The sequence below is a fragment of the Oratosquilla oratoria genome, chromosome 32, assembly GCF_046742065.1.
Source record: "Oratosquilla oratoria isolate Oo_2021 chromosome 32, ASM4674206v1, whole genome shotgun sequence".
Taxonomy (NCBI): domain Eukaryota; kingdom Metazoa; phylum Arthropoda; class Malacostraca; order Stomatopoda; family Squillidae; genus Oratosquilla; species Oratosquilla oratoria.
In genome coordinates, this window is record NC_134808.1 from 14,186,655 (window position 1) to 14,204,620 (window position 17,966).

At 38.5% G+C, this 17,966-nt stretch overlaps 2 protein-coding genes across 3 annotated transcripts in view; one reads left to right on the forward strand and one right to left on the reverse strand.

Annotated features, from left to right (window-relative positions):
* The window catches only part of LOC143041789 (uncharacterized), a 139,776-nt gene that overhangs the window by 48,894 nt on the left and 72,916 nt on the right, over nucleotides 1-17,966 (reverse strand). Inside the window, exon 9 of one of the 2 annotated variants that reach the window (XM_076213845.1) lies at nucleotides 12,835-16,478. The exons of the other annotated variant lie outside the window; for it this stretch is intronic. The gene's annotated coding sequence lies outside the window, so the exon portion shown is untranslated. Of the gene's footprint in view, nucleotides 1-12,834; nucleotides 16,479-17,966 lie in introns of those variants that run through there. 2 annotated transcript variants of the gene reach the window in all.
* On the forward strand, nucleotides 7,700-8,227 carry LOC143017548 (uncharacterized). The gene has a single exon (XM_076172338.1). It carries the CDS (start codon nucleotides 7,700-7,702, stop codon nucleotides 8,225-8,227), a length of 528 nt encoding a protein of 175 aa, XP_076028453.1.

A 17,966-nucleotide genomic window follows, 5' to 3' on the forward strand; every position in this document is an offset into this window, starting at 1 on the left:
GCTGTTTGCTGACGACACTGCGCTTGTAGCAGGATCAGAGGAGAGATTGAAGAAGTTAGTGACAGAGTTTGAGAAGGTGTATGAAAGAAGGAAGCTGAAGATAAATGTGGGTAAAAGTAAGGTGATGAGATGTACAAGGGGAGAGAGTGACAGTAGGCTGGAAGTGAGCATTAAGGGTGAAAGACTGGAGAAAGTGGATAGTTTTAGATACTTGGGTGCAAATGTGGCAAGAAAAGGTGGAGAGGAGGTGGAGGTAGAATGTAGATTGAGAGAAGCGAGTAAATGCCTTGGTGGATTGAAAAGTGTAATGAGAAATAGACATCTGGGAATGGATGCTAAGAGGAGGTTATATGAAGGAGTGATTGTGCCAACAGCATTGTACGGGGCAGAAACATGGAACACGAAAGAGGAAGAGAGAAGGAGTTTGAATGTGTTTGAGATGAGGTGTCTGAGAAGTATGATAGGGGTTACTAGGCTGGATAGAGTGAGAAATGAGGAGGTGAGGAGGAGAACAGGGGTGGAAAGGGAACTGGGAGATAGGGTTGATGAAAGAGTATTAGGATGGTTTGGACACATGGAAAGAATGAGTGAAGAAAGATTAGTAAAAGAAGTGTGGAAGGCAGAGGTGGAAGGAGTGAATATGAGGGGGCGTCTTAGGATGAGATGGATGGATGGGGTGAAAGGGGCATTACAAAGGAGAGGAATGTCTGTGGAGGAAGGACGGGAGAGGACAGAAGATAAGGGTGAATGGAGAGGGGTTGTGCATAGATAATGCTGTGATGCATGATGGGGAGTGGGTGGGGGATGGGGGTTGAGGAAGCATGTATGAGAAAAAAAATTTATGCAGCCCGAAGGGATTTCTCCCCGTCTTCTCCTTTTCTACATGAGGGGACGGAGATGGGGGTCGCCGAATTTATGAAGCGGCCTTGCTGTGGATGTGCGACACTGCTTCTGACCCAGGGTAGTGGACAGGATGCAGGGATGACTATAGATGCAAGAACAAAACACACACCTTCGCCCCATTGCCTTTGCCAGCAGACTCCTCAACAAAGCTGAACGTAACTATTCTGTTGCCGAAATTGAAGCCTTAGCAGTTATTTATGCTCTTCGACATTTTAAAGAAATTATTCTTGGTTACCCTATCACAGTCCATACAGACCTCCATGCGCTTCTTCGGCTTTTTAAAGGCAAGCACCTGTCCGGGAAACTTGCTCGCTGGTTCTTGACCATCTAAGAATTCAACTCCACCTTCTCTTTTGTGCAAGGTAAAGCAAACAATGTTGCTGACGCACTGTCTCAAAATTTTGCTGCTATCAATTCCCTCCCTTAGACAATCTTACTCATGTGGAAACGTGTGACATTTTCTCTCGAGTCAGGAGATACATCAGAACTTACAGACTTCCCTACCTCCTTGGAACACTTCAGACTCGTCGATGACGTTCTTTACCACGAAACCACACTTTCCAACAAGCATGAACTAAACAGACTTGTACAACAACTTGTAGTTCCTTCTGACTTAGTACATGAAGTTCTGTTCCTTTTACATGATGCTCCACTTGCTGCACATTCAGGTAAAGACAAATGCTTAACACAGGCCAGACTTCAGTACTTTTGACTTACCATGAGAAAGGATATCCATGCCTACATAGACGCCTGTCATTCTTGTGCTACCCATAAAGGTCATATTCACAGGTAAGTTCCCATTTTGACATATACAATCCCTAGCAAGCCCTTTGACATGGTTGCAATTGACCTTCTCAAGTTACCACTCACTTCTAGAGGAAATCAGTACCTGTTTGTGTGTATGGACCATTTTTCCAGATTCTGCATCCTTGAACCTGTTCCGGACAAGACGGTTTAACAATTGCAAAGACCTTCATTGACAAGATTATTTGCCCCCTTCACTATTCCCAAAATACTTCTCTCTAACAATGGAACGGAATTCAACAATGAGATTCTTTCAAATATTTGCAAATCATTTCAGATAACAAAATGTAATATAATTGCTTATCACCCCAGTTCAAATGGCCTTGTCGAACGCCAAAACAGAAAGATTCTCAATGTTTTCCGACACTTCGCTTCCGACCTTCATCTTTCCTGGGATCACCATGTTCCTATGATTCAGTCTTACCTTAACAGTGCCATCAATAGGTCCATATCGGAGTCGCCTCACTTTGTCATTTTTGCTTCAGACAAGCGACTTCCATATGACCTCCTTATTTCAGATGTAGGCCCTATTTACAACCTTGATGATTTTGTAAAACACTTGCTAACCTCAGCACTCTCTTCAAGAGAACTACTCAGTCTCTTTCTCTCGCCAAAGACGAGATGGCCCGTTTTCATGATAAAAATGCGAGAGAATCTAACATTGCAATAAGTATGCCCTGAATCATTCTTCCTCTTCCAAGCTTTCACCTAAATTCCTTGGTCCTTTCCGTGTCCTCGCCTTTGAACCTACTAACAAAGTCAAATTGAAACACCTAAATTCAGATTCAGATACCATTATGCACCTGGACAACCTTAAACTCTTCTCCCGAGGTGTAGACTACGACACTAAACCCCTGACTCCCTCGACTCCCCCTGACACAAATCCTCCTTCCCTTCCCTCTTCACCTTCACCTGTGCCCCACCCGTATAATCTTCGCAGCCTTACAAATTCTTCTTGAATCAGTGCCAGTGTTCTCTACTTACCTCCTTTCAAAACCTTTATTAGTCAATTTCATACATGCGTGTATTCTATTTTATACCTTTGTTAACAAATTATGTCTACCTCATTGTACTGCTTGTTTATTGTGTTATACACATACTTAACTTGCAAATTTTTGTATAATACTTAATCCATGTTCAATTTTATACATCGCTGGGGTCAGCGACAGATATTTGGCCGAGCATTTATTGTATATTTATTTCATAGTTTATAGCAATTATATTCATTTAGGAATTACATAAGCAATGCCTAATTGGAAGTATGTATGTTCGTATGTATGTGTAATTGTCCTCGAAGTTTCCATGAGAGGCTGTATGATTATCATTCCTGTTTACTTAATTATAATTTCAATTCTTGTAATGTGAAAGTGGGATGAATGTGAAATAGGATATCTTTGTAAATTATCTAAAATTATTAGATTATTTTGAGTGTCCGTTGTTTTCTGTGTGAAAGGGAATAAATGAAACTAACTGAGCAAATGATAACCTTAAGAATAGAGCGTAACCAAAGAAAGGACGCGCTCCAGTCAATTGTTAGAGAGAGCGTGGTGTACGTATATAAAGCAGTGATAAGTGAACGTGGATATCTTTAGTGCCTCATCTAATGTTGAATTGCTATACAAATCATAGTAACATTCAACAACAACAAAAAAGGAAACAAACAAAATAAGGGAAGAAAATAAAAATAAAAATAACTTATACTAAAATAGACGGTATGATTTCTGGAGTAAACAAATTAAACGACTATCTGTCAATAGTCTATACAACCATTGGATGAAAAATAGAAAGGAGAAACAGGGTGGAGGAATCATGTTTTTGATTAAGAAAGGTTTAATTGTGACAAAGATAACAGAAGGAAAAATAATGTGGAATTGATTATGATTAAATTAATTAGATATTCAAGAAGATTTAGATAGATTACAGCAATGGTCTGAAAAGTGGCTAAACGAAATTTAACACAAGTAAACGCAAGGTAATACACATAGGTAACATAACAGTAAGTACGATTACAAGTTATTTGGAAATTCGTTAACAAAAGTGGATTATCAAAAAGGTGTCGGCGTAATTATCAGCCTCTGAGAAAGCAAATAAGATTCTAGGACTGATTGCGCGATCTTTTGATTTCAAAATCCATCACTCATTAACAAGCTACATAAATCGTTAGTTCGTCCACATTTGGAATATGCTGTTTCTGTATGGTCACCGAATCTCATTAAAGACATTGACAGATTGGAAAAAGTACAACGGCAAGCCACAAAATCGATTCCAAATATCAAGAATAAATCATACGAAAATCGACTAAAACATATGAATCTGTTTTCCCTAAAAAGGCGTAGATTTAGGGGAGACTTGGTACATGTGTTTAAGATTCTAAAGGGAATCGACATTAAAAGTGACAAAAAATTCACACTGAATAAGAATCAGACAAGAAATAATGGTCTCAAAATGTTCAGAAATAGATTTAATTTGGAAGTGGGTAGAAACAACTTGGCCAACCGTGTAGTTAATGAATGGAATAAACTTCCTGCAGAGGCAGTGCAATGTAGTTCAGTTCAGAGCTTTAAGGATAGTTTAGATGAACACCTAAGCAAGATGCTGTAATGACTATCATTTATTTTTTATTGTTTTAATTTGTTTACTATCATTTGCTCGATTCTCATTTATCATTAGTTGTATGTCATTTCATTATTATTTAGTATTTACGTTTTTGTTTATTATTCAACTATACCTATGCATTTGTGTATTTTATCTATTGTTTACATTATTATATTTTTATTTATCCATTTATTTATCATTATGATTTTTTTCGCATCCGACCTAGATGTGTCAACAATGTCACAGTTCCAGATCATTACCCTTTGCCTGTGTTGAGTGATCTTCACTCCATTGGATCAGGTAGATTCCTTTGAAGGAAAAGTCTCATAAGATCATGGCTTTCTCAACTCTGTCAGGTCATTATGAATGGCTCCACTGCTCCATGGGATTGTGGAATGCTCCTTTAACATGCCAGCGCCTTATTAACTCAGTTTTTCATGGACTAGTGGGTAATGAACTTTTTTGTGTATCTGGATGACTTGACTCTAGTTTCCAAGGATGTGGAAAGTTACTTCCATAAGTTGTCCTTAGTCTCGCAATGTTTTGCTGAAGCTGGGTTGAAGCTCAATTTACCAAAATGTTATTTTTTTTAAGTCCAGCATCCAATTCTTAGGTCATATAGTAGACAAAAATGGCATTCATACTACTGATGATACAATCAAGGCTGTTAGAAACTTACAAAGGATTACAAAGGCAGAGCATGTCAACAGGAGACCTTTTGGTCCATAATTAGGTTGGATATGAAAAAAATATGACAAATAAAATAAATAAGAATTATAATATAATAAAAATAAATAAATTAATAGGTATAGTTAAATAACAAACAGGTAAATAGTAAATAATAATAAAACGACATAATAAATTAAAATCAAGCAAATAATAAACAAACAAATAATATAAAATAAATTACAGTCATTACAGCATCTTCCTTACATGTTTATCTAAGCGAATCTTAAAGCTTTGAACTGAACTACATTGCACTGCCTCTGCAGGAAGGTTATTCCATTCATTAACTACATGGTTGGCAAAGTTGTTTCTACCCACTTCCAAATCAAATCTATTTCCTGACAGTTTGAGACCATTATTTCTTGTCAGATTCTCATTCAGTGTGAAAATTTTGTCACTTCTGATGTTGTCAATTTCCTTTAGAATCTTAAAGACCTGTATCAAGTCACCTCTGAGTCTATGCTTTTTTTAGGGAGAACAGATTCATATGTTTTGGTTGATTTTTTTGTATGATTTATTTTTTTATATTTGGATTCAATTTTGTAGCTCGCCATTGTACTTTTTCCAATCTGTCAATGTCTTTAATGAGATTCGGTGACCATACAAAAACTGAATATTCCAAATGTGGATGAACTAATTTATATAGCTTGTTAATGAGAGATGGACCTTTAAAGTCAAAAGATCATGCAATCAATCCTAGAATCTTATTTGTTTTCTCAGAGGCTGAAATACACTGTTCAGATGATTTGAGATCATTGCTGATAATTATGCCAAATACTCACTATCCACTTTTGTTAACAAATTTACAAATAACTTGTAATCAGACTTACTGTTATTTTTACCTATGTACATAATCTTGCATTTATTTGTGTTAAATTTCATTAGCCACTTTTCAGACCACTGCTGTAATTTATCTAAATCTTCTTGAATTTCTAATTGATTAAGTGATCATTTGCCATTCCACACATTTTTGTATCATCAGCACATTTGGAGACAATAGATTTTAGTCCGTGGTCTATATCATTTATATATACTATGAATAGAAATGGCCCAAGAATGGAACCCTGAGGAACTCCACTTGTAAAAAAAATTCATCTAGAAGTTTTGCCATTTAGAATAACTCTGATTTCGATCATTCAACCAATTTCTAGTCCAACTTAATCAGCTACCACTTATTCTGTGTGAAGCTAATTTAGTGAGTAGCCTTTCATGGAGGATGGTACCAAAAGCTTTTGCAAAGTCTAAATAAATTAAATCTATATTATTTCTTTTGTCATAATTTGAGATGACTGTGTTGTAGAATTCGAGTAAGCTATGCAAGAATGTTTCCATCTGAATCCATAATGGTTATCATTTATCAAACTTTTACTTTCTAAATGATGTTCAATAGCAACTCTGATGATAGTTTTCATCATTTTTCCTACGATTGAAGTCAAACTTATACCTGTAGTTATTTTGTTTCTCTTTGTCACCTTTTTTGAATATGGGAGTAACTTTAGCTAGCTTCCATTCTCTTGAGACATCTCCAGATATGATGGACTTCTTGAAAATAGTTTCTAATGGACCAACAATCTCATTTTTCATTTCCTTTAAGATTCTTGGATGCCAACTGTCAGGCCCTGGTGTCTTATTAATTTTGAGTTTCTCTACACACCTTTTAATTTTTTCTTTTGTTATATTTACTGTAGTGAGTAAATTCACCCTAGATTTTTCACAGGTTTCAGTTTGGGTTTCATTTACAAATACTGAGCTACATTTAAGACAAGTGACCAAGTACATTCTTTCCTAGGATTGGGAGGATACTATCATGTTTTTTAAAAGTGTAAAAGACTTTGCTTCCATTGCATCACCTCTTACTCATCTCCTTAAAAAGGGTGTTTCCTTCCAGTGGCATGATGCTCATCTTGAAGTAGGCATTTAGTCAGGCACCTGTGTTGGCATTCCCAGATTATAGTCTTCCTTTTACCATTTGTACTGCTTCTGGTTTAGGTATTGGAGCTGTCCTAATGCATCAAGTAGATGGTCATCGTCCACATGTCATTGCATATGCTAGCCGCACACTCAATCATGCCGAGTCTTACTACTCTGTTACACAGCTGGAAGCTTTAGCAGTGGTGTGGGCTCTAAAGCATTTTCGTGATATCATATTTGGTTATCCTATCACTGTTTACAGACCACATTGCCGTCACACAACTTTTCAAGGCCAAAAATCTTTCAGGCTACCTAGCCAGATGGTTTCTTACTATTGAGGAGTTCAATTCAGTCCTTAAGCATCTCCCAGGACGTACAAACAATGTTGCTGGTGCACTTTCACGAAATGTACCCATAGCTATTGTTACTGTAATTCACAACTTCTCCCTGCAAGATTTAGCCAAAGCTCAGTGTGAGGACCCTGTTTGGTCTGCTGTCAATTATGCCTTAGAATCTGGCAATGATGCTACCTTGCCAAAATTGCCTGTACCTGTCTCAATTCTCTATGCAAGACAGTGTTCTCACTCATAACATGAAAGTGTTTGAGCAAGATGTGGCACAGTTAGTGATCCCTGAGTCCCTGCTGTTTTATCTCTTGCTCATGATTCTCCTCAAGCTGGTTACCCAGGTTGTGACAAAATTCTGGTTATGGCTCAAAAGAAATATTATTGGCCTAGAATATGTTTAGATATTGCCACTCATGTTGCCCAGTGCAAGTCGTGTGCTCACAACAAAGGTTCTACTCACACTGAGCAATTATGCCTTAGAATCTGGCAATGATGCTACCTTGCCAAAATTGCCTGTACTTATGTCTCAATTCTCTTTGCAAGACAGTGTTCTCACTCATAACATGAAAGTGTTTGAGCAAGATGTGGCACAGTTAGTGATCCCTGAGTCCCTAGTCCCTGCTGTTTTATCTCTTGCTCATGATTCCCCTCAAGCTGGTTACCCAGGTTGTGACAAAACTCTGGTTATGGCTCAAAAGAAATATTATTGGCCTAGAATGTGTTTAGATATTGCCACTCATGTAGCCCAGTGCAAGTCTTGTGCTCACAACAAAGGTTCTACTCACACTGCTCCTCTTGTAAAGTATCCTACTCCTTCTTGCCTCTTCCACATTGTCACCACTGATCTTTTGCAGTTGCGCCATGGGATTCAAGACTCAGTGTACATTCTTGTATATGTTGATCACTTTAGCCGTTTTGTGATATTGGCTCCCTTGCATTAGACTTGCTCCAGTTGTTGCTCATCTTCTAGTTTTCCATGATTTCTGTCCTTACACTACTCCTTCGGTGTTGCTTTGTGACAAGAGGACCGAGTTTAAGAATGAGGTCACTGCCAACATTTGCAAACAATACATCACCAAAACTTTTGTAACTGCTTATCGTCCCTCCTCTAATGGTCTGGTGTAGCAGATGAATAGGAATATACTTGACATCCTTAGGCATGTTGCTAGTGATCTACAGGAAACTTGGGAAGACTTTAGTGTCATACATTACATACCATTTATGATTCTGCCAAAAGGAAACTTCAGGAGTCTAGATCAAACATGATACAGAAACAACATAGTAAAGCTACACCTGTTTCCATCCAAGTGGGTGATCATATGACTGAATGACAGTCTAAGCTAAACAAATTTACTGGTCCTTTTCTGGTGATGCAGAGGCTTCATCCCAACAAGTTCATAGTTTTTTACCCATCTCAGGGACTTAGTGAAGTTCTGCATTTTGATAGGCTTAAGAAGACACAGGTATACCTGCATTTACACAGCCTCCCCCAAGGCCCGATGTTCCCACTGTGTCAACCCCAGTTCATCACTCATATCATCTATGTTCAAAAGGTACAATGCCTTGATGGTCAAGAAAGACTACTGTGTACATATATGTTGCTGTGCAACTTTTTCTCTTTGTAACTGCTACCTATTAAGAGTGTAAATTATGTAAATAACTGTGCAGCCTCAGTTATGCTTGGCAAAACTGAGGTTGAAAAGCTCTTCTGTAATTGTCAGCCGAATGTATGGTTATCATTTTCCCATTGTCCTATGTCTTATTATGTATTTCATTGTCCTATGTCTTATTATGTATCATGTCCCAGATGTCCGGCAATTTATGTCATACTCTTTTTCTACTGGCACCAGTATGTGGTTCTATCTATTGTATATCATATTCCTATATGTCTTTGTATACCATGTCTCAGTATGTGGTAGTGTTTATTGTACATTATATGTATGTTCATTGTCTATTGCTGTATTTTAAATGCAACTGTTTTTGTCTGGTACCTGCCACAAATTTTGTTTCCTCAGTGAGGTCACTGAGAGGTAGCGGCCAAGCTAAGTAGTCAGAAGTATTGTGATTACAATATTATGTGTTGTATATGTAGCACTATGTAAATATATGTAAGTATGAACCTCTTAGCAGGTGTGCACTAATATTATCATATTTCCTGCGTGTTTGGGTGTACTCATACTGTGTGAGGCAGTGTTGTTCCTGTTTTGGTTGCAGATAAATGCTTGTGCTCTGCTCTTGTACAAATAATAGCTATATCATCGTGTTGTGAGTTTAACCCCCCATTACAATTTCAAGGAATGCTAGACTTGAGTGCTATAATTTTAGGATTATGAGATTATTTGTGGAAACTACAAATATGAAGACCATGATGAGTATCATTGTAGAAATCCACCTTTCTGTTTGTATCATAACAGAGTAGGACATAGAACACAGGATTGTAGGGGAATGTCAAGTTTTTGCATTCACTCAGAAACAAGAAAACCCCCAGACAAAATAAAACAATACTAGAGAGCTAACCCTAGTGACAAACAGACATTATAGTGTACTAGACAGTGATGAAAAAGAGAACACAAGAGAAAATTTTAAATTTACTATAACTATTGGAAGGACTTCTATAGGACCCATTATTGTGGGTATAATGTCCAATAGACCCATTAAAATATTCATCAATACAGGATCTGTAGTAAATGTTATAACCAGTAAAGTTTTAAACCAGTTGAAACCGGGAGTGAAAATCTTGGAACCAATCCATTACTCATTGCAAGGAGTAACAGGAAGTCAGTTAAAAACATTAGGTAAGACTGAGTTAGATGTTATTTTGTATAAAAATGAGCACTTGCACATTCCGGTGATAGTGGTAGAAGAATCTGTCTTCCCAGGAGATTTATTGATAGGATTTGCAACAATGAGAAAAGAGGGCATGATCATATGTCCGGCTGAGTTAGGGATCTTGGTGAAATCAGAGTTAATCCCATTTTTAAATCAACCAGATTTAGAGCCAGTATTGACGGTAAGAGAACCTATTGAGATAGATGAGGAGACAACAATGTATTGGATAGTAGTGTGGCAGAGCAGTCTATTCAAGAACAGGTAACTTTAACACAAGAGGAATAAAAAGACATGATGAACACAACTCCAGAGCAAAAATTAGTTTCATACAATGGTACTGAATTAAAAAAAAATCTTGGAAGAATTGTGTAGGCTATTTAAGGGACTGTGGGAAGTGCTTATAGGTGAACGTGTCATAAAAGTTGTTCAATTTCTTTGGTGAACTTATGTATACTTACTCTATCGGAAAGAGTATTATTGCATACTAAATTGTTTTAGTAACATGTGTATATTACGTGTAGTTAATTTTTTTCTTTATTTTTTTTATGATAGTATCTGTAATCATTAAAGTATCCACAGGCATAGGTAATCAGCCTACTATGTAGGAAATGAAAGATTAGAGTCTTGGAAACAACTTAATCAAGTTAGATTTTTTCCTACTCTCTTTTATTTTTTTTTATAATTTTTTTATTTTGAATAGTAGAAACTTCAGTGAAAATCTGCTATGATAAATTAGAAAAAAATAAGTTATAGTTTCCTTTGTTTTTTTTTCTGATCAAATTAAAGAATTACTCTTTCTCTTTACAAATTCGAAAGAATGAATGAAATCGGACAAAAAGAAACAGAGATATGGCTATTTAAATATAAAAAACATAAACTTTTCAGGAGAGGCATTTAAAGTTTAAAGGAGCGCACCGGCATTTAAAATCCTCCGGCCGCGTACTCACTCGTGACATTGTCTATTTTTTTACGTTTCCGTTTAAAACTTTAAACAAAACTGAACTGGCTATCGAAAATTTGACTTGATTTCAATATACAGAATGTTTTTTCATGCAATGGGGTTGCCAGATGTCGCCAATAATTTATCTATTTCATTTTATATATAAGAACAGAAACGGAATTGAGCTGTAATATTTGGTCGAAGTGTTACAGCCATCATAGAGAATATTTTGAATACCTGTTGGTAGAAAAAAAGATAATACGATCGCATGCATGACTGGTAGGCTAACAGATACGCGACAGGGCGACATCCTTTCTCCTTTAGCTTTGAAGAGATACTGAGATCCTTGTGGTGATTGACGATTAGTGTTGGGCAAGTTGCCAGATATCTCCATATATATTAATTATAGTAAACAAAACAGAACTGGGTATCAAAATTTTGACTTTATTTCAATATACAGAATGTTTTTTCATGCAATGGGGTTGCCAGAGGTTGCCAAAAATTTATCTATTTTATTTTATATATAAGAAAAGAAAGGGAATTGAGCTGTAATATTTGGCTAAAGTGTTACCACCATCATAGAGAATCTTTTGAAATGTTTACCTAAAATTCGTTGATTTTCCAGAATTTTTCGTGTTTTCGCGCCCTACAGTCCCTTAAGATAAACAAATCTAATATTCAAGTAAATCATTCTTCCCAGAAAAATCCCCATTGTTTAAAATAAGAAAGCTATATCAATTGAGGTCAAACAGAAGCAACTCTTATAATCACTGATATATTTCTTTTCATAATTACTCTTTTCTCCTCCTTAGTTATTGCTGTCTTAACATCACTGACTGTAATCAAAAGGATGAAGACATTAAAAAGAATCAAACACTTGCCAGCACGAGAAATTGTAGTATGCTGGAACCCTGTCAGAGGCAGGTAGAAAAGGGTTGGTCAAGGCAACTAAGTGGTTGCTGCCAAGCCCTGTAAAAGACTGGTAGAAAAGAGGGGTAGAAGATGGGTTGTTACATTCTATAGGTAGGTTATTTGTAAATAACAGCCCAAGCAAGCTGCCTAAGTCCACTTTATGTAGGTAATAAAACATCTGGTTTTGGGATCTTGAAAATATATATTTGCATATTGCTGAAATGACATTCCTTTATAACCTAAGTGAGAATTATGCAGACACTCAAGATTATTCTATGTAAGCAATATTGCTGTAAAGGTTTGTAATAAAGAACTTCATTGGTGAAATGGTGGTGAAAATTCTAATGGGTTCATGAATATAAGATTATGCCCTTTGGGAAGGATCTTAAATATAAAAATCACTGGGCTAAGGAAATTGCTATGTCACTGCAAAGCTCACATAGGATCTTGCGTGTGTGCTCTCATGGGATTCCCTAGAAAGCCCTTAGAGAGTGCACTGTATTCTTGGTTGGATTGAAAAGAAGATATAGAAGACTCTAGAATTTAATTCTCCTAGACAGAAAATAACAACTAAAAGAAGTGAGTTGCCATATAAATAAGTGAGGGTCGACAGTGGTGACAACACTTGTATGACAACATGTGACATTTTAAATTATATAAATGAAACCCATAAGAAAACATAAATAGCTAATATAATTGGATTTTGTACCCAAGAAACATATATGGTTCATTTACAAAGTACAAGTTAGAAATCACATATATACAGTAATTCATAAATTTTCTAATATATTGACATGAAAATATATAGCTATATTATTTCCAAATATATCTTTGTATGATTATAACAGTTCCACAATGGTTTGTGTGATAATCCTATCATTTTTCATAATGCAGATTGTAGGAAGTGCCTTGGGGTATTAAAAAAATGTAATGAGAAATGAACACTTGAGAATGGATGCTAAGAGAAGATGGTTTGAAGTGATGATTGTGCCAATAGCACTGTATGGGGCAGAGACATGGAACATAAGATAGGAAGAGTCTAAATGTATCAAGATGAAATGTCTGAGAAGTATGGTCGGGGTTACAAGGTTGGACAGAGTGAGAAACAAGGTGAGGAGGAGAGCAAAGGTGGAAAAGGAGATGGGGATAGGGTTGATGAAAGAGTATTGGGATAATTTGGACACATGGAAAGAATGAGTGGAGGCAGAAGCTCATGAAGTAAACATAAGGTGATGACCAAGGATGAAATGGATGAATGGGGTAAAACAGGTGTTGAACAAGAGGAGGATGTCCATTCAGGAAGGGAGAAGGCAGAAGACTGGTGAGTGGAGAATGGCTATGTATGGATGATACTGTGATGCATGGAAAGGAGTGGATAGGGGAGTTAGGGGGTGGTTATGTGTGAAAGATATCTTTGAGGCAATTCAAGGAGATTACTCCCTGTCTTCTCTTTTTCTGCATGAGGGGATGGAGAGAGGGGTCACTGATTAAATGAAGCAGCATACCTGTGGATGTGCTGTCTTGCTGCATTGCACCTGATCCAGGGCAATAGGCAAGATGCAGGGATCAGCCATCATTCAGGAGGAGCCAAGATGAGTAAGAGAGGGAGGGGTGGTGAATGGGAGTGAAATGGGTGGGAATGGAATTATGCCTTTTGACTTTAGCTACCTCCCTTTTTAGGGGGAAAAAGCCCTTTTATATATGTGTTAGGAAGATTGTCCTCAGTCCTCTCTCCTCGCCTCTTCTACTGGCCTGTCCCACGACCTTGCTTCCATGAGGTCCACAGGTAGGACAAAGCTTCCTTGAGAAACTCATGTGCAGTGCCATCAGTCCCAGCGATGACTCAACCAGAAACTTGCCTGACCATGTGATGATGAACACTGGATTCTTTGAGGAACCCGCATCCCATACTTGGTGACTCAGCAGCATGAGAACATTTTGCATCTGACTTCCCAGGCATCGAATTTGACCTTGTGCCAATTAGCACATGTATATAAAGACTATACGAACACCAAAGATTCAGATAGTCTTGGAGCATCACAATATGAGCCTGACTTGTGGCCTCCTTTGCCACAACCTTCTCTCCTCTCCCCCACAAGCACACCAAGTAGGGACATGATTTAAAAGGCACAATTGTCACCTCCCTTGCCGTCTCTTCCCCTCCCCCCTTTTCTTGCACTTATCATTATTGTCCCCCAACATTCATTTCTAAATAAACATTCTCTCTATTAGTTTGCCTTCAAACCAGCCTAACAGTACTTTCATAAAAAAAGAAATATATATATATATTCAGTGTTAACTGTCAAATATGAAAATAGTCTTCTAAGACCAAGTATGCATAACTTCCATCAAGAGCTATAAATGAGCTGTGTACACTTGTACCAAAGCCTATTTCCCCATAAAATGTAGCAAAAAAGCCATAAAAATCCACTCCAACCTATTCCATCCCCACATATTCCACTCCCATAAGTGCGGTGACATCAGCAAACAGTAACTGGCTTATCTCCCACTTTTCTCCATTTTCTTTATTGGTCCCCAATCCCTGACTCATCACCCTTACATTTAACTCTTGCACCACCCCATCCATGTATAAATTGAACAGCCAAGGTGACATAGCACATCCCTGGTGATGTCCCACCTTTACCTCAAAGCACTCACTCTCTCCATTTCTGATTCTAACACAGGCTCTACTACATACATACATATACCAAGGCTTTTTCCCCCTTACAAGGGGGGTAGCCAAAAAGGAAAAGGCATAAAATAATTTCCATTCATTCCATCCCTGAATACACTCCACACCTCTCTTATCTTAGCACCTCCTGGATGACGGGTCATCCCTGCACCTTGTCCACTGCCCTGGGTCAGAACCAGTGTCGCAAGACACAGCACATCCATAGCAAGGCCGCTTCATTAAATCGGCGACCCCCCCCCCCCCCTCTCCGTCCCCCCATTGCATAAAAGGAGAAGACGGGGAGAAATCCCTTTGGGCAGCGTCAAATTTTGCTCACACATACTACCTCACCCCCATCCCCCCGCCCATTCCACCTCATGCAATCACAACATCATCCATATACAACCATTCTCCATTCACCCGTCTTCTGTCCTCTCCTGTCCTTCCTCAACAGACATTCCCCTCTTCCCCAAAGTCCCCTTCACCCCATCCATCCACCTCATCCTAGGACGTCCCCTCATGTTCACTCCCTCCACATCTGCCTTCCATACCTCTTTTACTAGTCTTTCTTCACTCATTCTTTCCATGTGTCCAAACCATCCTAATATTCTTTCATCAACCCTATCTCCCAGCTCCTTTTCCACCCCTGTTCTCCTCCTCACCTCCTCATTTCTCATTCTATCTAGCCTAGTAACCCCCATCATACTTCTCAGACACCTCATCTCAAACACCTTCTCTCTTCTTCTCTTATGTTCCATGTTTCTGCCCCATACAGTGCTGTTGGCACAATCACTCCTTCATACAGTCTCCTCTTAGCATCCATTCCCAAATGTCTATTCCTCATTACACTCGTTAATCTACCAAGGCATTTACTCGCTTCTCTTTTCCTGCCACATTTGCAACCATGTATCTAAAACTATCCACTTCCTCCAGTTGCTCTCCCTTAATGCTCACTTCCAGCCTACTGCCACTTTCACCCCTTGTACATCTCATCACCTTACTTTTACCCACAGGCACTACTCTTGTAAAAACTCGACTGCTCTTAATGGCTTTTTTCCTATCCCATATATCTGCAACACTTCCCATAGTGCCTTCCTGTCTACCCTGTCATAAGTCTTTTCCAAATCCACAAAGGCCCCCCAAAAAATCCTTACCTTTTCCTAAAGCTTTTTCACATATCTGTCTTACCACAAAAATCTGAGCTGTGCAACTTGAATAATTATATTTCACACATTGAATGTGAGAAGAAATATCATTCTATCAAATGGCAAACACATAACTGGGCTGGGGAATTAAAAAATGTGGTTATTCACTCTGCATTGGAATATCTAAGGCACCCAACAATAATGAAATGAGGGAGGTAGGGAGGGAGGGAAGGGTGGTGAATAGGAGTAGAGTATATGGGGATGAAATGGGTGGAAATGGATTTATGCCTTTGACTTTGGCTACCTTCCTTGTAAGTGGGAAAAACCTTTAATATACGTATGTATGAAGTGATAAACCTCATGAAAGGACATTGGTACACATGGAGTTGTGAGAAAGAGTACAATAGGCCTGTCTGAGGTAGTTAATGGTATGACAATGGATGAGAATATAGTAAATCCTAAGATGGGTAAACTGGGGGACAACCCTTGTAGAGTTATACAAATATCCAAGTTATCTGAAAATATCCATCTGATACATATGACTGGGTATGTACACAGGCACCCTCAATAAAAACGTGCTTTCATTTGCATGATATAAAATTATAAAACCATATCTCACAATGCATACTTCTCTGAAATAAAGTACTGCCTGGGCAATGGGCAGGAGACAGGGATGACCCTTCATCCATGATGAGCTGGAATGAGAGGGAAACAATGGGTGGTGGATGGGAGTGGAATGGAGTGGGTGCATGCTTTGGCTATCTTTCTCATATGAGATGATGATAATGACATTCCCTTGTTTGTCTGGCTGAGCAGTCCCTGAGGAATACCACGGCTGGAGTTTTTTTTTTCATAAATCCCTTATCCTCTTCACTCCGGGCCAAAATCTCGCGGGCAGCATTATCTGCCAGACGTACGATGTGTCGTAATAATACTCGCATCATAAAATATAGTCACCGCTTATATCGATCGTTCTCTCTTTCACCCATGAATTTTGATAACCATAGAAAATGTGATGAAGACAGTTTAGAGAGTATGTCATTATGCAGGGGCAACTACAATAAATATAATCAAGACGCTGATATGGCAGCCCCGCATATCCACTTGCTCCTCATGCCGCCTACGTATGTGGCACCGTATGGAAGTGGTTATAGAGTATGTGAGGCTGTCCACTGTCTCACGACCCTTCTGACACATGAGGCCTCAAGAAAATCACTTGCACCACCCATTCGCATGAGTAGCACATGTGGTTCTTTGAGGAAATGCACATGCAGTACCTGGTTCCACCTTCCATCTACATTTCATATTCACTACTAAGTATTTCTGCGGCTTTGACCCATCGTTTTTCGCTCATATTTCCGAAATAATCATTCACATCAGCATGGTATATTAGCACAGCCTAATTCACACCCTGCGATAATTTTTGACGTTATAGTGCATTCACAAGTGTATTTAATTACGGTGTTTACTCTTGATATTAAGTGTGTCATAGCCGACACCCGTGAAGTAAATCGAACAAGTGAAGTTGGGATACACGAGGTAGTTTGTGATGACGTTACGACTTCACCTGTTCAATTTACTTCACGGGTGTCGGCTACGACACACTTAATATCAAGAGTGAACGCCGTAATTAAATACACTTGTGAATGCACTATAATGTCAAAAATTATCGCAGGGTGTGAATTAGGCTGTGCTAATATATCATACTGATGTGAATGGTTATTTCGGAAATATGAGCGAAAAACGATAGGTCAAAGCAGCTGAAATACTTAGTAGGTCACCAGCCTAAGAATGGACCCAGCTGGCTCCTACAATGACCAACTTGCACCTCGGCAGACTGCATCAGGACGGACAACAGTTCTTTGAAGAACATATGTGCTGTACCAACCCATACGTTCCATTATGGTCATGACCTGACCCAGGTATATTAAACAGATGGATTTGCCAAAGACCCAGATTGCCTTGAAGCATCATGCTGTGAGCCTTGCTTGCTGCCTCCATCTCGGTCTCCTACTACCCCCTTCTCTGTTAGCAGACCGACCTGGGACATGGCTTGAAAAGCACAGTTGTCATCTCCCTCACTGTCTCCCCCTTCTCACAACTTGAGTGAGCCATTACTATTGGTGCCCAACTTTCACCTCTAATAAAACAACTATTCTCCCCCATCAGAGTTTGCCTTCCAG

Excerpts from the sequence above, each read along its gene's own strand:
- LOC143017548 (XM_076172338.1), top strand. The coding sequence starts at position 7,700 with ATGTTGCCCAGTGCAAGTCGTGTGCTCACAACAAAGGTTCTACTCACA.